This window comes from Alligator sinensis, unplaced genomic scaffold, assembly GCF_000455745.1.
Source record: "Alligator sinensis unplaced genomic scaffold, ASM45574v1 scaffold69_1, whole genome shotgun sequence".
Lineage (NCBI taxonomy): Eukaryota > Metazoa > Chordata > Crocodylia > Alligatoridae > Alligator > Alligator sinensis.
Window position 1 is genome coordinate 514,092 of NW_005842443.1, and position 18,283 is coordinate 532,374.

At 44.0% G+C, this 18,283-nt stretch overlaps 2 protein-coding genes across 6 annotated transcripts in view; one reads left to right on the forward strand and one right to left on the reverse strand.

Moving 5' to 3' along the window:
* Nucleotides 1-2,608, reverse strand: part of HLCS (holocarboxylase synthetase) — a 196,387-nt gene extending 193,779 nt beyond the window's left edge. For 4 of the 5 annotated variants that reach the window (XM_025212049.1, XM_025212048.1, XM_025212047.1 and 1 more), the window contains exons 1-2: nt 2,546-2,597; nt 1,367-1,546 (exon numbers count right to left, since the gene is read on the reverse strand). The gene's annotated coding sequence lies outside the window, so the exon portion shown is untranslated. Of the gene's footprint in view, nt 1-1,366; nt 1,547-2,545 lie in introns of all 5 variants that reach the window. The other variant, XM_025212046.1, reaches the window with a different exon arrangement.
* A 12,286-nt stretch (nt 2,609-14,894) lies between these two features.
* The window catches only part of RIPPLY3 (ripply transcriptional repressor 3), a 7,173-nt gene continuing 3,784 nt past the window's right edge, over nt 14,895-18,283 (forward strand). Inside the window, exons 1-2 of the mRNA XM_025212070.1 lie at nt 14,895-15,004; nt 15,940-16,009. Of these exons, the coding sequence (XP_025067855.1) occupies nt 14,895-15,004; nt 15,940-16,009 (180 nt within the window). The remainder of the gene's footprint in view (nt 15,005-15,939; nt 16,010-18,283) is intronic.

Consider the following 18,283-nt stretch of genomic DNA (forward strand, 5'->3'; position numbering starts at 1 on the left):
GGCCCGGGCCAACGGGGGGGGGGGGCCTCGCCGGGCCAGGCCACGCCCCCGCCCTCTCAATCGTTCCAGTAGCAAAGAGAAAGAAGGCTGCTGATTGGTCGGGCTCCCTGCCGCTCTGATTGGCTGCGCAGAGGGGAGCGGTTCCGGACTCAGTACTGCTCCTGCTGCCCATGGAACGTCGATTCCTGGAGATGGGCTCTTCCCTCAGAGGCGGATTGGCGGAGGCGGGAGGAAATTTGCATACCCCTCCCCCACAATGCCCTTGGGGTTCTAAGCGCGGGAAGCGGCTTAGGGGCTGCCCCATACACGGAGCACTGCGGAGCTGCTGAGCTCTAAGCGCAGAGGCTGTGGGTGAGCAGGCCGTCCTGCCCATATTGCATCCCACTGCCCCGAGGAACCTGTCCCAGGGCAGAGGGGATGCTGTGTTTGCCCGGCCTGCACTAAAGGAATGGAAGAAACCCCAAAAAGCAGAGAGGAAAAGGCCGAGTAGTCCTCTTCAGGCATGTAACTGCCACTTTCGGTGCAGAGATGCTGGGGAGTGGGGGTGCGACCATCAGTCTTGGCACCCGTCCTCTCTAAAAAAGTGCTGAGGCGGCCAGTGCCCAGCTTGCTCTGCCCTAGTTATGCTGCTCACCCCATGACTCATCATCACTCTCCTCCTGCTAAACCACGCAGCATTCATGCTACATGATACTGAACACTGCATACCCAGCTCCAGTGATATCTGATGCTGACATAAGGTTTTGTCCTTGTACAGAAAATGCAAAATCATATTTATGGGTAGCTCTGGAGGAAATGAGAGTACACAAAGGAGAGAGGAAGAGAAGAGAATCTGATGCTACAGTACAAATGACTGGAGTGTGAAGCACCATAACAAAGTGGTATGCCTCTCTCTGCAGACTTCGGTGGCAAAAAACTGATTTGGCATTTTCTAACACAGCAGCCACATCTACACAAGACGCTGACTGCACTATCGTTACTGCGCAGTCATTTAGTACTTGCTTATACAACACACAAGCAAGTACTAAAGAATTGCAGCAGTGATGACGTATAGGGAGTGCATGGGGATGCACGTGCACCCACTGAGAGCACTGGTCCCAATCCTGACAGCGAGTGCTCCCCGCTTAGGTGACAGGCAGGCAGGCATGCCAGGGCCCCCCGCCCCCCCACCAAGCACCAGCCCAGGAGTGAGGGCGCCAGGAGAAGTGCTGCTGGCACTTCCGGGTGCCCCACTTGTGCTTCCGGGTTGGAAGGTTTGGCCAACGGGGGGGGGGATGCGCCCCCCTCGACTCAGGAGGCACCAGTTGCCTCCTGAGGTGCAGGTGTGCAGTAATGGGAGTTACTGCGGAGTAGTGTCACCAAATACCTTTTAAGTGATGCTGACTATGCAGTAGTGTCACGTCACACTTTGGGCCACGCTTTATGTTATGCTTTGTGCCACTCGACACTACTACGCAGTAGTAACAAGCTACTGCACAGTGTCAACACGGCCACAGATATTCACCCAGAGTTCTGGGCCACCCTGGGTGCCAGAGAGTGCCATAACCTGTGAAGAGATAAGTCAGGTCTTAGGAAATAAGCGGCTAAGCTAAGCAGATAAGTGCAAGCTAAGGCTTGTCCTCTCCTGGATGATACCCCATCCATACTGCCGGGCCCCTCTGCAAGGAGGAAAGCACTGTAATCTCTCAATTAGTTTTTAGATTTTTTGTTTTTTTAATCAGGAGCTACTTAATTCACAACAATTATAGAATGGGGGCTTGAGCCCAGGGAGTAATGCCTCATGTCCAAAATGTTGAGAGCCACTGTTCTAACAACAGTTTTTTGTTGGAAATTGCCAGTTAGTCAAACCAGCATTTTTTTTGCTGAAATATATTGGTTTCAACAAACTTCCAATAAAACATAGGCAGAATTTCTCATTTCTAATTAGGATTTTGTTTTTTTAACCAAGGGAGCAGGGGAAGGGGGGGGGGGGGTTAACCGTTTTTTTCCTGACTACCAGCCTGCTCCTTTCACACCAACTAAACATACTGGACATATTTTTATTACTTTGTCTCAGTTACCTTGCCATTATACTCCTGGAGATGAAAGAAGGTACTATCAAATAACAACTAGATCATTTCAGTTACTGGGAGAGCAGCATGACTTAAAAATTATATTTTAAGTTTCTCATAAATAGCGAATCATATTTTATAAAGCATTGCTTCTCATCTTCTCTTTTCTTTTAACTTCTGCCTTCAGTAAATGTGCTCTCAGTATTCTGATTAAACATATTTTTTCTTAACATGGGCAACTGAGTTGCTCAAGATACCGGCAGCAGATTACATGCTCTCGTCTTTGGATCACTGCGTCACAAATGCAGAGAGATATGAGTCATCAGCTATACACACATGTATAACATGGTGACTATAACTCAATTTTCTGGCTTAAAAATCTGCTTTCTATCACGCTACCAACAAGTCTATTTGCTGTATTAGTTAGCAAGTTGTACGCTCTATAAATAAGCACAACAGTAGTAGATTCTAAATATTATAACTGAATTGCTTACCCCATACGTGATTCACGTGGTGTTCAGAAGTTATTCCTGTCTTTCACAAAATGAACACCAGTTTGTCAGTTGACCCTATCCCAGAATGCATTTACTCATTAAAGGAGCAGCACCAGTAACAATCACAGAAGGGATTGTTAATTTATCTATGAGAATTCAAACTTTTTTAGGTTAGCCACTAGAGGGCAAAACAATTACAATTACAAACAGCAAAAGGGTGCAATATGCACACATCAATTTGTTGTACTGAAAAAAAAGTTTATAGAGGCTGTTGAAGGGGGAGAGGCTTATTCATTCAGGGACTGGAATCAAGTATGGGACACAGAAGGAGAAAAAAGCATGGATGACTCCAAGTCTCTATATACCTATGGTATAAATATGCTCCCATCACTGCTGGAGCAGCAGGTATCACCAAAGTTTGCCTCGCTCCTACAGCTGCATGTATGTTATTTATCACAAAAGTAGCTCCCAAGTATAGGAATTCATTTCCAAGCAGCAGTTTTCTGCCAAGGCTTCTCCGTGGTTAAAGCATTCAGCTCAGTCATAAGAGCATACACACCAGGTAGAAACATGTGTAACCAGCTTACATCCAGTAATATCTGAGTGAGTGGTGAAGGGAGAGTGAGAAGCAAAAAAGCAGAAACAGAGAAGTGGGGTAGGGGAGACGGAGAAACAAACTGCTGTAGCCAGGCCAAAGCAGCATCTAAAAAAGACATAGAAAAATGACTAACCATCCTAAAATATCTCCTCAAGCAGTTTGGCACTGATGAGTCAATGTCAAATAGGCTGGTTTGCACTACGCCCTTGGCGGTCAGATATCCAAATCAATAAATAAATAAAACCCACCATCAAAACTGACACCTTGACCTTTATTTTATTTATAGCCATAAAGACCCCTCTCAAACATGAGTTGCCTTTGATTTACCTTTTAACTTCTACAAAAAAAACAATTGTTGATAGCTTTAGAAGACCCATGTCATACCAATTAAAATAATCTCTCGCCTCAGGCTACTGGTGAGGAATATTTTGACTTGTACTGCCACAGTCCTTCCTCTTCCTTCTCTTCAGGCTAGAGGATTTAAGTGGTGTCAACATAGCATCATTCAGAGATCCTGTGCTCATAGTGTGCAATGTTACCTTCTGCAGAAAGTGCAAACAAAGTGACACATCAAAGGAAAAGAAAGCAAACAAACAGCCTTTAACCTTGATTCACTTCCTCCACAGAAATTCAATAGAGTACTCTGTTGGTTGGAAGCACATTGTAAAGCTTCTGTTTATATAGTCTTTCCCTGATGGGGAAGTACTTTTATTTAACCTTGAGTTAATCCTCCAATGACACTGAATGTGATCTTTATTTTGACACTGTTTTTAAGTAAGTTTTTAAGTCACTTTTTTTTTACTTGGGAGAATAGAACATGTTTTTATAAATCAAATTCTAGCTAGTTTCAAGTCAAACAGAATGCAGGGTAGATACAACCTTATAGACCAACAGTTTTCAAACTTTTTTCATTTGCAGGCTCCTAAAAAATTTCCAGTGGAGGTGGAGACCCCTTCGGAAATTTCAAATGGAGGTGTGGACCCCTTTGAATTGTAAATGTGGGTATTCATATACTTTGGATTGATCATAATCATCATTCACAGGCCCCTTAAACAGAGTCTGCAGACCCCCATAGGGATCTATGGACCACAAGTTGAAAACCACTGTTATAGACTAGATAATATACATACATATATATGTACCTCATAAGCGTTCATAAATTGAAGCTCCCTTCATCAGATGCTGTGAAAGGACGAACATAGCACACAGAGTCCTGTGTAAAGTGGAGTGAGTGATTTGAATGCAAAAGGTGGGAAGGGAGGACAGGGAGGAAGGAGGGAGGAGAGTAGTACTGGGAGAGGGACGCAAGCAAAGAACCTATAGGAACAAAGGGGAAATCACAAAAACAAATCCAGGTATAGGAATAAGAATTTGTAGTCTCTGTTTAAACCATACTTCACACAATCCAATCCTATTCAAACTGGGTTTTTTAATTTTTCTTCCTGAAGACAGCAATCCTGAGGTCAGCAAGGAAATATCCATGGAAGTTAAAGTGTTCTGCCATGGGCCTTTGTTTCTTTCTGCAACTGATATCAGATCAGTGTTTGTGCTTGTCTGACTTCATGGAGCCTCTCCCGTGTGGCCCTGGAGCGCGCACTAGGGGTCTGCCGTGGAGATGACTCCTGCTGTCGTGACACGTGGTCACGTTTTCCCCAGAGGATACCCCGATACTTGCCTCCCACATCTTGGATATTCTGTTCAGTAGTGGGATTCCCTTCTGCACTGGGCGTCATCACTAGTAGGCATTCCTGGGGCTCCATTTCCCCTACACTCCAGCCATGCGCCAGCCTACTGGGACTGCTGAATGATGGACAGTTTGACTCCACTCTGATATAGTGTCCCACTCCCTCTCTGCCTTTTGTGGCCTTTGGTGGTTACAACAGCCTTCCTCCGTGCCTCACAGATGTGCTTGGGATGGTGAGATGGCGTCGATGATGGATCTAGCCTCTCTGTGTTGGGATCTTCTGAGCAGCCCGTCCTGCTCAGCCCTCAGCGTCTGTCCTTTGGCCTTTTCTTTGACCCCGGAGCTTCAAGGTAAACTGAAAGATAAATAAAGAACCAAAACTCCAAGGAGGGGCCTCCACCCATATGCCACTCATGTGTCCTGCGTTTGCCACCCCTTGCTGTCCAGGGTGACATGGTCCTTTAAATCAAGCCCTGGACCCTTCTGCTGGGTCCCTCACTGGCCCCTCCTTGTAAGCATTGGGAGGCCTCCATTCAGCCCAGGGGACAGTCCTCCAGCCACCTCCCTGCTGTGTCCCTCCAGCTGATTTCTCCCTACCGGCTTTTATCCCCACCAGGTGACATTCCTTGATGACATCATTGGGCCATGCCAACCCCAGCTGCACAGAAAAGCAGCTGATGAATTGATTGGTTTCTCTGCTCCTCTGTGGCTCGTCCAGCCCATCTGTCCCTGGGGAAGGTGAGTTTGCTTTGCTCTCGGGGCTTTTCTTCTTGTCGTGGCAGTTTGTCCCCACTGGAGGGGTCTCCCAACCCTTTCTTATCATCCCCCTGGGACAGTGTTCATTCATTCTTATATGTAGAGATCACCCTATCTGCCCAATGTAAACAGCAGAGGGGCATTGTAAGCAGATGACAGTGTATATGACATTGGTAGAGTTGCAAATGAATAAACCTTAGATATTATATTCTTTGTTATTCAGTTCAGCGATTATATGGTCTGTTTTGATGCGAGGGAACAGCAGGCATTTGGGTCCATTACAAGGCCTGGTGCCTCAGTGAGGTTGGGAGTTAGTTAGTCTTTTGTCTGAGAGACACTGTTTGAGGTTGGGGTGGGCTGTCTGTATGCCAAGACAGATTTCTTCCCCATTGCTACCTTGAAATGATCATCCTTTCCCTGGAGGGATTGGAGGTCATTAGTGATGCATCTAAGGTGTTCAAGCTGAAGGCTGTAGGTGACAACCAAAAGCATTCTGTTGTCCTTGTCCCAGGGTTGATACTGTAGCAGGTCAAAGGAAGGCATGAATCTGGCTTTGTTGATGTGAGTGGCTACAGTTTGAAGATTTTATTATAGTTGTACAAATCTCTGCTCCAGGTGTGCATCCTGATCAGTAGCATCAGAGCATATAATGATTGCAATGTAGAGTTTGGGTGTAGATAATGGATCTAATGGTATGTTTAAAGTTAAAGCTGGGGACATGAAGGTAGGGTGATCAGGTGGTTTCTGATACAATGTGGTGGCAATGTGGCCATTGCAAATTTTCACGGTAGTGTCCAGGAAACAAATTTGCTGGGTGAAGTATTCTAGAGTAGATTGATGGAAGGGTGGAAATTGTTAAAGTCCAAGTAGAATTTCTTTGGAATGGGTGTAGGCAATTATTTGGGCTGGAGAGCCACTTAAGGAGTATTGGTGAGCTGTTGAGGGTCTGGGTCAGGGGGGTGGAAATTGATTCTTTTTGGAGTTTGAGGAGGGTGGGCTGTGCAGTGAGCAGACTCTTCCGCCTCCCCCTGCATTCACCTTTCCACCCAGCTTCCTGGTGGAAGCTTCAAAGTCCTGCACCCCGCCACCGGCAGCCAAACCTGCATGGGACAGGGTATGATGCAGCGTACCAGGTAGCCATCCCACCCACCTGCTGCAATGAGCCACTGCTGCCACTATGCCACACTGAGAAAGTTGGGGGTGGCTGCCCTGGGCCAAGCCCTGCCTGTGGCCAGGATGGACTAGTGGTGCCATGACAGCAGCAGCTCATAGCAGCAGACAGAATGACTATTCAGTGTTCTGTATAGTGCCCCATCCCATGTAGCCCTGGTTGCTGGCAGCCACAGTACCAGAACTGCACAGCTGTAGCACCAGTAGGAAGCCAGGTGTGTGGGTGGACATAGGCGATAAATAGTGGGGGTGCCTGACAGGGCCAGCACTGGTGCCTGTGGGTGCTCACTAGCTGCACCCCTGCCACTGATGCTGCCATCAGCAACTGTGGGTGCCCCCCAGACTCAGGAGGCACCAGTTGCCCATGGGAGCGGAGGAGTCTGTGTACTGCATGGCTCGACCTGGGCCCAGCTATGGCGGAGCAGTGTAAGGTGCAGTCCTCCCTCCTTATTGGCAGTATCCCATGGGCCAGATAGGATCAATTTACAGGCCAGATATGCTCGCAGGCTGTATTTTGCTCACCCTTACTTTATAGATTCCTTCTCATGTGTCCATATTATAAAGATGTCATCAGTGTACCCGAGGTATACCAAGGGAATAAGAAGGCAGCTGCAGAGGAACCAGACTTCAAGGTCTGTCATATATAGCCCCTGAATATGCCAACATGTGTGTGTGGCCGTGGTAGTGCCCTTCATTTGTAGGTATAGGGAGTCCCTAAATCTGAAATAGTTGTGTGAAAGGAAAAAGAAGAGCATAATGGAAACAGCAGCAGTTTTTTCAAGGGGGATTGTGGCAGGCCAGTAGGGGGTGCTCCTACGCTAAGCCACCCACCTCACCGTGCCCAACCACCTACAAAGCTCCAAGTGCCTCCCCAGGAGTGCCTCACATCCAGCCAACCCCCTTCCTGAAGCACACCCACAAGCAGCCTGGGGGTACCACTGCCACCACCCAGGGTTTCTGGTCTGTCATAGGGCCCTGTGCCCCCTGGGGTACACAGGCTCTGCAGACCTTGAGGATGCTTGACCCTCTATGAGATGTTGGGGTGCTTCGTTTAGCCTTAATTACCAAAAGTAGCTTCCCTTAGTCAGCCAGACCAAGGGGGCACAAAGGCATACCCGATCCCTCTCTTAGCAAGTTCACCACGCTTGTTATAGTGGGAAGCATTATTGGTTACAGAGAATCAGCCTGGGGAAGGATACAGGTTAGAGAAGTATCAATGAATAACCTTAGAGCAAGCAGCCTGAGCTTAGTAGCTGGTTGATACACTTCCACATTACAGTCAGCTATATATCTAGATAGGTTTCAGGTAGTTTACTCACTTCAGCATCCTGAGAGAGAGAAAGAGAGTTGCAGATGTTCCATTTGTTGTATGCGTCTTTATCACGGTTGCTCCCCTCCCCCTGGGTAATTGTAGGTTTATATTGCCCTTTTGACATCACCCTTCAGGTCCTACCAAGGCAGGCATTGTCACCTAGGCTCTAGACCCTGCCCCCATGACATGTGGTCATTGCTAAAACAATAGATAGGTGGAGTTCCCACCTTCTTACCTGAGGGTTTTCACATATGCAGTAACCTGAGGCAACTGAATGACAGGTGAGAAGACAATGGCAAAGAAAGAAAAAAAAAAAACTGGTAGAAGAGACAAGGAAAAAACTGGGATGGAAATCCTCCACAGTGATAAAGTTCTTTATGGCTTGTAGTCCTTTATCATGGAGGATGTTGGCATCTGGAGACATGAAATCCATGCTAGCTAATAGTGTATTTGCTGGAAGCTTTTCAATGGAGCCCAGTTTCCTTAAGAAATATGTGGTGTCTTCATGCCAACTACTCATTTCTATAAAGCAGAATGTATGCATAAGTGTTTCAAAGATAAGGGTCCTAAAGAACAATTATAGCAACAGTATGTTGGCAATAAAACAAAGATTTTAACTAGTACCAAACTGTGTCGGTTGCAAAAATATTCGAATTCTGTTACAAAAAGCACTTTAGCCAAAGGATTAACCCAACTACATACCACACAGGCAATTAAGGCAGAAAGCATGTGTACTTGTCAAGTAAGAAATGTTCAACACAGGTGTTAGAAAAGCAGCAGAAAATATTTCACAAATCAAATTCAGCATTTTTGTCAACATACTTGAGGTAATGATTTATGGACAAATCTTAAAGTACTTTGTTTTCCCTTTGTGGAATATTTTTTCATAGAAAGAAGGTGGGCAAAAATAAATTAATGCAAATATAGAGTAGTGTCTCCTTCAGTTAAACACAAAATGGCCTCACTGTACATTAAATGTAAGTCTTTCTCTACAAAGGCAATAAAAAAAACACTCATTGAAACCATCTTTCAGGCTAGACACAGATGTTGCATTTGTCTCTGGTCAAGATGTGCCTGTGTTTGTCCTGGAACAGAAATATCTTGGGATTAGTGTGTACACACATTGTCATTCTAATCAAGGTTGTATGAATGGCTGAACATACTGCCAATTCAATGATACAGTTCCAAGATAACCATTTAGACAGATATTGTAATGTCCTGGGATAAACCGTTAGTACTTTTAATCCCATGAATCTTTTAAAGATTTATCCCAGGACAAAAGACATGGACATCTGAAGGACTGCACTTTTCCCAGAATAAAATGATTTATCCTGGGACAAATGCAAAGTCTGTAGCCTCAGTTGCAATAGAATAGACTGATCCCTAACAGATATAAAACACCCCAAAATTCCAAGGAAATCAGAGTCAGGCCTGTTTATGACAACTGAATCAAAACAAAGACAACAGTATGGAAAACACACCCTAAACTCATAGAATAGCATATGGGCTGATAAATACTAACAGCTGTCACACAAAGTTCTTCTCATATGGAGTAGTTAAAATACTGCTCCTCACATAAATATAATGACATCACAAAAAGCCATACATTTTTTAAATTGGAAAACTGCCAATGGGCTTAATACTGGCTTTTTCAAAAAAGTACTTCTCGAGCACTTTTACTACTAATTTACTTAACCCCCTCCCCCCAAAAGACAACCCTATTTTCCTCCATTCACAAATCTCAGTCTCACAAATTACATCCTACCTCTGGTAGGAATTAAAGAAAGACAACAGTAATAAAATAGCCAAGTTAGAGTACATTATTTAAAAATGTGGGAACATAAAACAGGTAAATAAAGGTATAGGAAATTATGGTTTCTTTATGTGTCTTTAGAATTGTTCATGCAACAGTATTCAAATTGTGTGATATATGAGTTTCAAGCAGTGTTTTTCTGGGTAAGGAAGAAACCCTTCGGGTTAATGTCATTCCTGTTTATTTTTCTAGGTAACAGGTGGTAGACGTATATCAACAAAACCAAATATTCCTGATATAACATTTTAGTTTCCCAATTAATAATGCAGTATTTCAAATTCCAGATTTTGCTGATTTTGGTTGGTGTATTTCAGTGAGCTAGCCACTTGCGGAACTGTTTTTTGTCTGTTAGAATAAAACTTTCTAAAACTGTTAAGCTGACTTCACTGAAACAGTTCTAGTGTCCTCCCACAATTGTGCCATGTCCCATAAATTTAAGCATCTGCCCCCATGGATCTGACTGCATTATTACATCTAGTCATCCACTGTGTAATGCTTACTTCTTTTTCAACCAGTAGCATAGATTTCCCTCACAGACATTTGACTACATAGCTAATTTAGACTTAACTTCATTTAAGTAAATTAAATTACTCATGTGCTTAAGACCCTAATCCAGCACTACATAACTGCTGTTGTAGGCTGTCTAGATACATGGAAAGATTTTTGCTTGGACACCATGCTTTGTACTTAATGTATAGTCTGTTTTTTGAGTACTATTCACTTAATTTTTCATACAAATATTTTCTAATTTCCCTTTATTTAGTATACAATAAGTACAGAAAGGATAAGATGCTATATCTGTTTTTTAATCTGCAGTTAAAGTATAAGGCATTACATTATTTTAGAAATAATTATATTCATGTAGTTAAACTGTTATTCTGTATACAAACAACAGGACAAACCTAATTATGCATCCTCAGCCATTCCCAGAGAAGCATAATAATTACTTACATCTCTAAAATTAAAGTATATATATTGACCACAGGCAACCCATGGATGTGTTGTTATAATAAGAATGGCACCTACTTGTGCAGATTTAATTCCTGCCTATATTTTCAGGCATCTCCTGTAATAACAGAATTTTTTTTAATCTATTAATTAATCTAATTTATCAAATAACAAATTTAACATGTAAAGATGCATCTAATCCTCTAAGGTACATAGAATACAAATATCTGTATTTATAGCCACTGTGCTCCTTTACCAATCCAATGTCCATAGAGGAGTCTTGCATTCTCTTCTTTTCTTTTTAGTCTGTCTGTAGATTCCTAGATTTCATAATCAACGTAAAACTTCCTGTGTTTCTTCCTCTCCCAGAACCAAGGCAATTAACACTGTTACTGCTGTCAGACTTTGTGCTTAAAAAGCTTGTCTAACTTTTCTCCTAACTAGAGGTACACTGATATATTGGTTGCATATTGGATCAACACTGATAAAAGGAAAATTAGCATTATCGGCTCTTGGCGTTTTTTGGTTGGTGTAACCAATAATGTCACCGATAAATATAATGAGCCTTCTGGCTAGGGTCCCCAGACACCGCCTGCATGTGTACAGCTGCCATGCATATGGCCAGGAATGCAGCCGGGCAGCGTGGAGAGCAGTGCTCTGCAGGTAAGTCTGTGGAGGGAAAGGGGCTTGGCAGGGTGGCAGATCAAGGCCCCCATGGTGAAGGACAGAGTGGGGCAGGGGCTGGGTTTGGTGGCACTACCCAGCCAGAGAAGTGAATGGGACCCCAGGGCCAGGGCAGGAAGCGGGTGGCTCTCCCAGCAGATGTGTGGAGGGAGGGTGGCTCCCTGCCACTGCATGCACCCCCGGGGAGGCATGGGGGAGCACTTGCCCCCCTGGATTTGTGCATGCCCCTTGTGGGCTTGTGTGCCCCTTGTGGGCTTGGGGCCAGGGGCGGCACCAGCCTCTTCCTGGTGTGGGGGCCAATCAGGGGCTGGGCTCAGAGTGAGTGTGAGTGGGGCAGGCTCAGCTGCATGGGGCAGGCAACGGTGGTGCTAGAAAGGATGGCTACAGGAGGGGGCTAAGGAAAATTTTGAGCTGGCTATAGTCCCCCAAATCCCTCCCTAGCCCTGCCCCTGCTCAGGGCACTCCACTCTGCTACCTTTCCCTTGGAAGCCCCATCCTGGCTGCACCTCTCCCCTGCCTGCCCCACAGCAGGGGCCTCCCAAGGAAAAGGCAGCAGAGCAATGTGTCCTGAGCAGGCGCAGTGCTGGGAGTGGCTTGAGGGGGCTATAGCCACCCCAAAATTTAAGTTAGCCCCCCCATACCCACTCCTCCCAGTGCCGCTGCTGCTCACTCTGCAAAGCTGAGCCTGCCTCACACCCACCATCTCTGAACCCAGCCCCACCCCACTGGGAGGAGGCTGGTGCTGCCCCTGGCCCACAAAGGGAAGCCTGCCTCTGCTCCTCGCACAAATCTGGTGGGGGCACATGCCTCCCCTGGGGGTGCATGCAGTGGCGGAGAGTCACCCACTCTCCCCACACCCCCTGATGAGCCACTCGTGGCTCCGTCCCGCTCCCTGCCCTGGCCCCCAGGTCCCATGCACTGCCTTGGCTGGGCAGCATCCCCAGCACCTGCCCCAATCCCTCACCATGGGGGCCTCAATCTGACCCCCACACTCCTTCCCTCCCCCACACTCCTTCCCCTCCACAAACTTGCCTGCACGGTGCTGCTCTCCACACTGCCCAACTGCATTTCTGCAAATTGGTTATCAGATCAGTATCAGCTGATATGGCTGGATAATAATTGGCTATTGGTATCGGCCAAGAAACTCTTTATCAATGCACCACTACTCCTAAGTATACAGTTGATCTAATAAAATGTATCACCAAAAACCCCTTCCTTCTCTCATGCTTTCAGGAGGAAGGTATTTTCTCAAAGGTCCACATAGCTCTTATGCAGGCATTGAGTCCCTCTCTTGGTGATTAAATACAAGCTACTGAGATACAAAACTACTGCCACTAGGGTGACAAAAGCTAATGAAGGGAAAATGTTGCAACCAATAGAGACCATGCTGGTTGACTGTTTGAAGTTTACTACCCTCATCCCAATGAGCAAGGAGGGATCCAAGTCATGTATATATAAGGATCAGTAGACCAGTTGAACCAACTACAGAAAATCTGTTTTGTTTAATGTTGGAGCTCAAAACTGCTCCCTTTGAAGTCAACAGGTAAACAGCCTTAGTCAGGTGGACCCAGCCTTTGGTTCATGCAAGCCTTTTGTAATTCAGAATTAGGTTTCCACTCAGAGAAAACTTGGTAACAGCAGCAAATTAACCATAGCAATGAAAAAAATAAATAATGCCACTGTAGCAGGGCACTAAGATGTGCCTGGTCATTTAAGGCTGAAGCAGCCTGGCCACAGAGTTCTGCAGGTGAAGCAGAGCTCCACAGCTGCAGGTTGCTGAGGCATCACTGCAAGGGAGTAATTGGGCAGCACTTTCAGGCATCATGTGACCAGGAGGGAGGGTTTCGGGGCCTATAAGCCCGGAGCTGGAGCTAGTAGGGACACTCTGTGTCCGGCAACTGACACGGAAGGAGCTCCTGTATGAGGGAGCTACCTGAGACCTGGTGCTGCCGGCTTTACTATCCAAGTGCAGCAACACTCCAGAAGCCTCCCACGTACCTAGACTAGGGGCACATTGCCCTAAGGGTGGAAGTTTGTCCCCTTAAAGGGACATAGTACTGTTGTCATTGCTAGTGTTTAAGTTATAGCCTAAGGGCTTATGCTTGTGTTACTGTTTGCACAGGAGGACCAGGATGAGGCTATAAGGGGAAGTTTGGAGGCCTCATTAGTGCCTGGAGAAAGGGGCACACAATTCAGGTAGAGCCCAGTGACAGGTGCAGAGAGAGAGAGAGAGAGAGAGAGGGGCACAGGGGCACAGAAAGCCCTAGCGCTGGAGGGTCTAGCTACAGGGGCACAGAGGCCAGTGCCAGAGGGGTGCAGAAATGACAGATAGTAGTATAACATCTGCAAGGCTTGGAATATGGTAAAGGGGAGGTTGGAGCTGTGTATTATGCTTTTGGCATTAGGCATAAAAAAGGGCAGCCTCCCGCCTAGAAGCAACTTATTAATTATATCAAGAGATGTGGTGGGTGAGACAGGGGGGTAGGCCAATGTATTGATCGGCCTTGGGACTACCCTGGCACAGCTACCAGTCAGGCAATAAATCAGTTTTTGTAAGATAAAATAGGTGGTTTGAAATGAGCAACCTAAAGAGAGACCATGGGAAGGAAAAGTTGGAATGGGTGAATTTCTATCTAACCCTATTAGTTAAAGGCATGCATTATATAGTTTGAAACAACAAGATCCATAGGCCACTGATATTCATTACCATCTTGCTTTGTTGGATGATGTATTCTTTTTTGATGCTAGCTTTCACTTTCATACACCAAAGAGATCAACCTAAAAAGTAACATTTCCCATTTTAGGGCAGTCATTGGGTCAACATTTTAAATGAGCTCATCTCCCTTTACTCTGGTATTTTTTTTCTTCTTTTGAAATGAGAAGTTAGAACAAATTGTTTTATAATTTGAAAGCAGAGATCTTCTTAAATGTCAAGTTGTGCTATGTTTCCAGATTCCACTTTTGATTGATACTTTTCCATTTTGTTTTGTCAAAGATGTGCTTTTTAAACGCATACAAAATTCATATTTACACAGACTCTCTCAAGGAACCAAAAATGGGTAGAAAGATAAGTTACAATAGAAGCAAAAAGACAATCCAAGTTATCTCCAATGTAATGTGCTAACTAATGGAAACAAGAGATCCCCATTTCTCCTAAACTACTGTAATTGTTATCCTTTCAAAAGAACAGTGACAGCACCAGATCTTTGAAAAACTTAGGGTAGACAAAGGAAAACTCATTAAGGCCATCTTTCTCCTTTTTACCTGAAGTCTTGTTTGTTTTAGATAAGTACTCTTTGGGAGTGAAGATAAAGGAGGAGCTGAAATGCCAGAACAAACAGCTAGTTAGACACTGGAACACAAGACTGCACACAGGTAAGGACTATGGAGAATGCAGCTTCTGACCATTCACTTCAAGCAAGAGTCACTCACATCTGTCACTATTCCAGAGATATGCAGATGCAGTTGCTCCATCTAAGAGAGCAATCAGAGAGGTAAGATGCAGAGAAAAGGATGGTGTCTTCCTCACCTTCTTGGCTGTTTTAAATCTCTAAGTGAAATACTATTCAGCTAAAATGAGCTAAGGTGGCACTTGCAGAAAGGCAGGCATGTAGTCATTAGAGAAGAAATATATCCATAGAGAGATCAACGAATAACACTCTTTGGAACAATACCAGCTGCTAAATTATACCAAAGAATCAGCACTGCCTCTTTTGGAGACAGCAAATTCTAACTCTTAAAAACAAAGTTGCTTAGACTTCATATGCACTTTGCATACAATGTTGGTGCCCTCAAATATGTTTTGGAAACTTACTGTAGCTTAAAAATCCTATTTCTGAAAAGGCTTTATATAAAGCACTAGAAACAGTTAAACTTTGGGTGATGGTGGTTTCTGGAATGGAAGGTTGCAACACAGTTTGGAAAATATTCTGACTTTTCTAATAAAAAATAAATAAAGCTAGAACTTTTTAAATCAGCTATAAGCACAGGCAGTAATAGAGTAACTGATTCCCTGCCCACTGCCAGTTTATTTAGTCTGTTAGCATTTGTTGTACTGTCAGGTTCCCTGTTGAATTTGCTTGTGAATACAGCAAGAATGAAGTGGAAAAATGTTTAAAAAGTAAATGTGGTCATAGAACAGTAAAGTATAATTAGATGGCCAAACAAAGTGCAGTACCTGAACACACTTGAGGGTTATTCATCTAACTAGATTTAAAACTGGCAATGTCATTGTAATGCAACCCTATGAACAAACTGTAAGGAAAGAAAAATCTACCATGTAGATCATGTTTACCAACTTAATTTAATTCTGGTCTTGGCACATGTATTTCAAAGTTAGAGATAGCATGTATTTAAAATTACTGTCATTGCACTGAAATACGCCTGTTAGTATAGAGTGATATGGGAGTGCTTTTCATTAACCTTTCAGCAGCCTTACATTGTGGAGACCTTGGATTTCGACAGCAAGAGATGTTCAACTGACAAGAAGTCAAGGAATGGTAAGGTTAAGTCTGGAAAAAATAATCATTGAAGGAACTCAGGTGTAAAAAGCAAAACTAATAGAATTTAAGAAGCTTTTTTAAAAAAAGCTCAGTGCTATGGCAACAACATGAGAAGCTTCCATTTTTATAGCATGATTTGATTTGCTTTTGGTGGGGGGTTGTTAAATTACTTCTCAGGATTAAGGTTTAATGTTTAATTTGATTGAGAATGGCACATGTTTGAAGAGAAAGTTTAAGCAATTGTAGTGCTTGTGCAGTTTATACCATCTTTGGAAACTTAAGGCTCTATTTTCCTTCATACAATGCAAAGTAACATTCATGTTTTGCTATAATCTGGAAGGTATGCGTACCATTTTCTCATGTTTTATACTCATATTCTGAAAGTAATTCAAATTAAAGCAAGACACATTTACAACACAGAAGATTAATACTGGAATTTTTTTGGCATAAATGGGTAGGTAAATTTATAGCCAGCTGGCTACCTGCCTGAATTGCTTCTAAGAAACGATATACTGTTTGCTGGAAAGAAATAAACACACAGTAAATTATTAGTACTTCAAACAGAAGATTGTATATAACATAGACCAGTAAGATACACAAGGCCATTTTAACATTGAGAATAAAAGTAGGATAAAGAAAAATGTTACAAGATGCTACATGTTATACAATATTTAACATATATATTATGATAATACCTACAGATCAGGGCCCCACTGTGCTAGGTGTTTTGCAAAAGCATAATAAGTTAATCATCTCTTCTGTATATTTACATGAGGAAAGGAGGTGTGGGAATGGAGTAAGAGCACATAAGGTAACAAATAGAATACTTTAAACCAGTGTTGTCAATTTGTGGTTCACAGACCCCTGGTGGGCTGCAGACAAGGCCACAAGAGGCCTTGTGGCTAAGAGGGCCACAAAAGACGGGTATGGTCAATCAAAAGTATTTGAAACCCCATACTTACAATTCAAAGGAGACTGAGTGAGATTTTTTCCCATACGTAAAGATAGCATAAGAAACAATGCAAAAACTCTTATGGGAGAAGCAGAGAGACAGCTAACCCAGGCACTGTAGACAGTAAGAAGTCCAACTCACCAAAATACACATATCTAAGGAGGTGCAGAAATCGCATATTGTGTTGTTTGAAATAAAGTCAATGATTACATATCTTCCAGATCATGTTGTAACTCATACAAAAAGGATGAAATAAGGATGCATCTGCAACTGTACATTTTATATTCTCTGACGTGAGTTTTCAATTATGTAACCTTTACATTCTGTAATGGAGATTTGGTATAAAAGTTAGTTTTTTGCAGAATCTGCTTGAAGCCTTTTATAATCCAGAACAGTTCTCTAATCAAATCCTATGGATTACTATTTACTAATAACATCTGTTTGTAAGGGCTTAGTCAGAAAACAGCTATTCCCTGGAAATGCTAGTATGGCAACATGAAGTTATTGAAGTTAAATCTGACATATCTCCCCATTATATGTACAGTTGAGTCTTCAGTTCAGGTTGCCCCAGTTATTATAGGTGCTTGCTTCCAGGAATAATAAATGTTTTCTTGTCTTCCCTCCCTCCCACAAAATTACATGGCAGGTCAGCCTAGCATTCTTTGTACAAATAAATTATAGTAGAAGTTTGAATTTTTTTAGTATAGGACTTGTTTTTTTTTCCAGTTTCAAGATGGCACCCCCCCTTCTAAAAGGAGCACTTCCTGGACAAGGAGAGGGACTTCCAGTGGCAAAGGCTGAGGGTTAGTGGGTGGGGCTTCCAGTCCCCAAATGGCAACCAAAGGGCAGGGCACCCATCAAGGGGCAGGGCTACCCTTGTGGCCCTTGACAGCTCACCAAAATTCGTTAAGTGGTCCTCCAGCTGAAATAATTGCCCATCCCTGCTCTAAACCCTGCTTGGGATGAGGAATTCCAGAACGCAACAGGGGTAAAGCAGCCACTGGCAGCATAGCTGTTGACCTTACTGGAACCAGGACTGTGGAGACAGCTTGAGATCTGTGCTAGAATAATCTCTCTACCCCTGCCACAGAGTCACAGAATTAGACCCCAAATAACCAACGCTCCTATTTTCTTCTAATTTCTGAATCCACTTCCCTTAGTTTACAACCAATATAGAGGGACCAAAGAATGCTTGGACTTGTGGCTATTGTCACGGCGGGGTCCTCGGAGGGCCGTGTGCTCCTCGAGGTCCCTCGCTCTGTGTCAGGCCGGCCCAAGGCACCCTCTAATTCTCGCCCGCCACGTCTTGCTGGAAAATA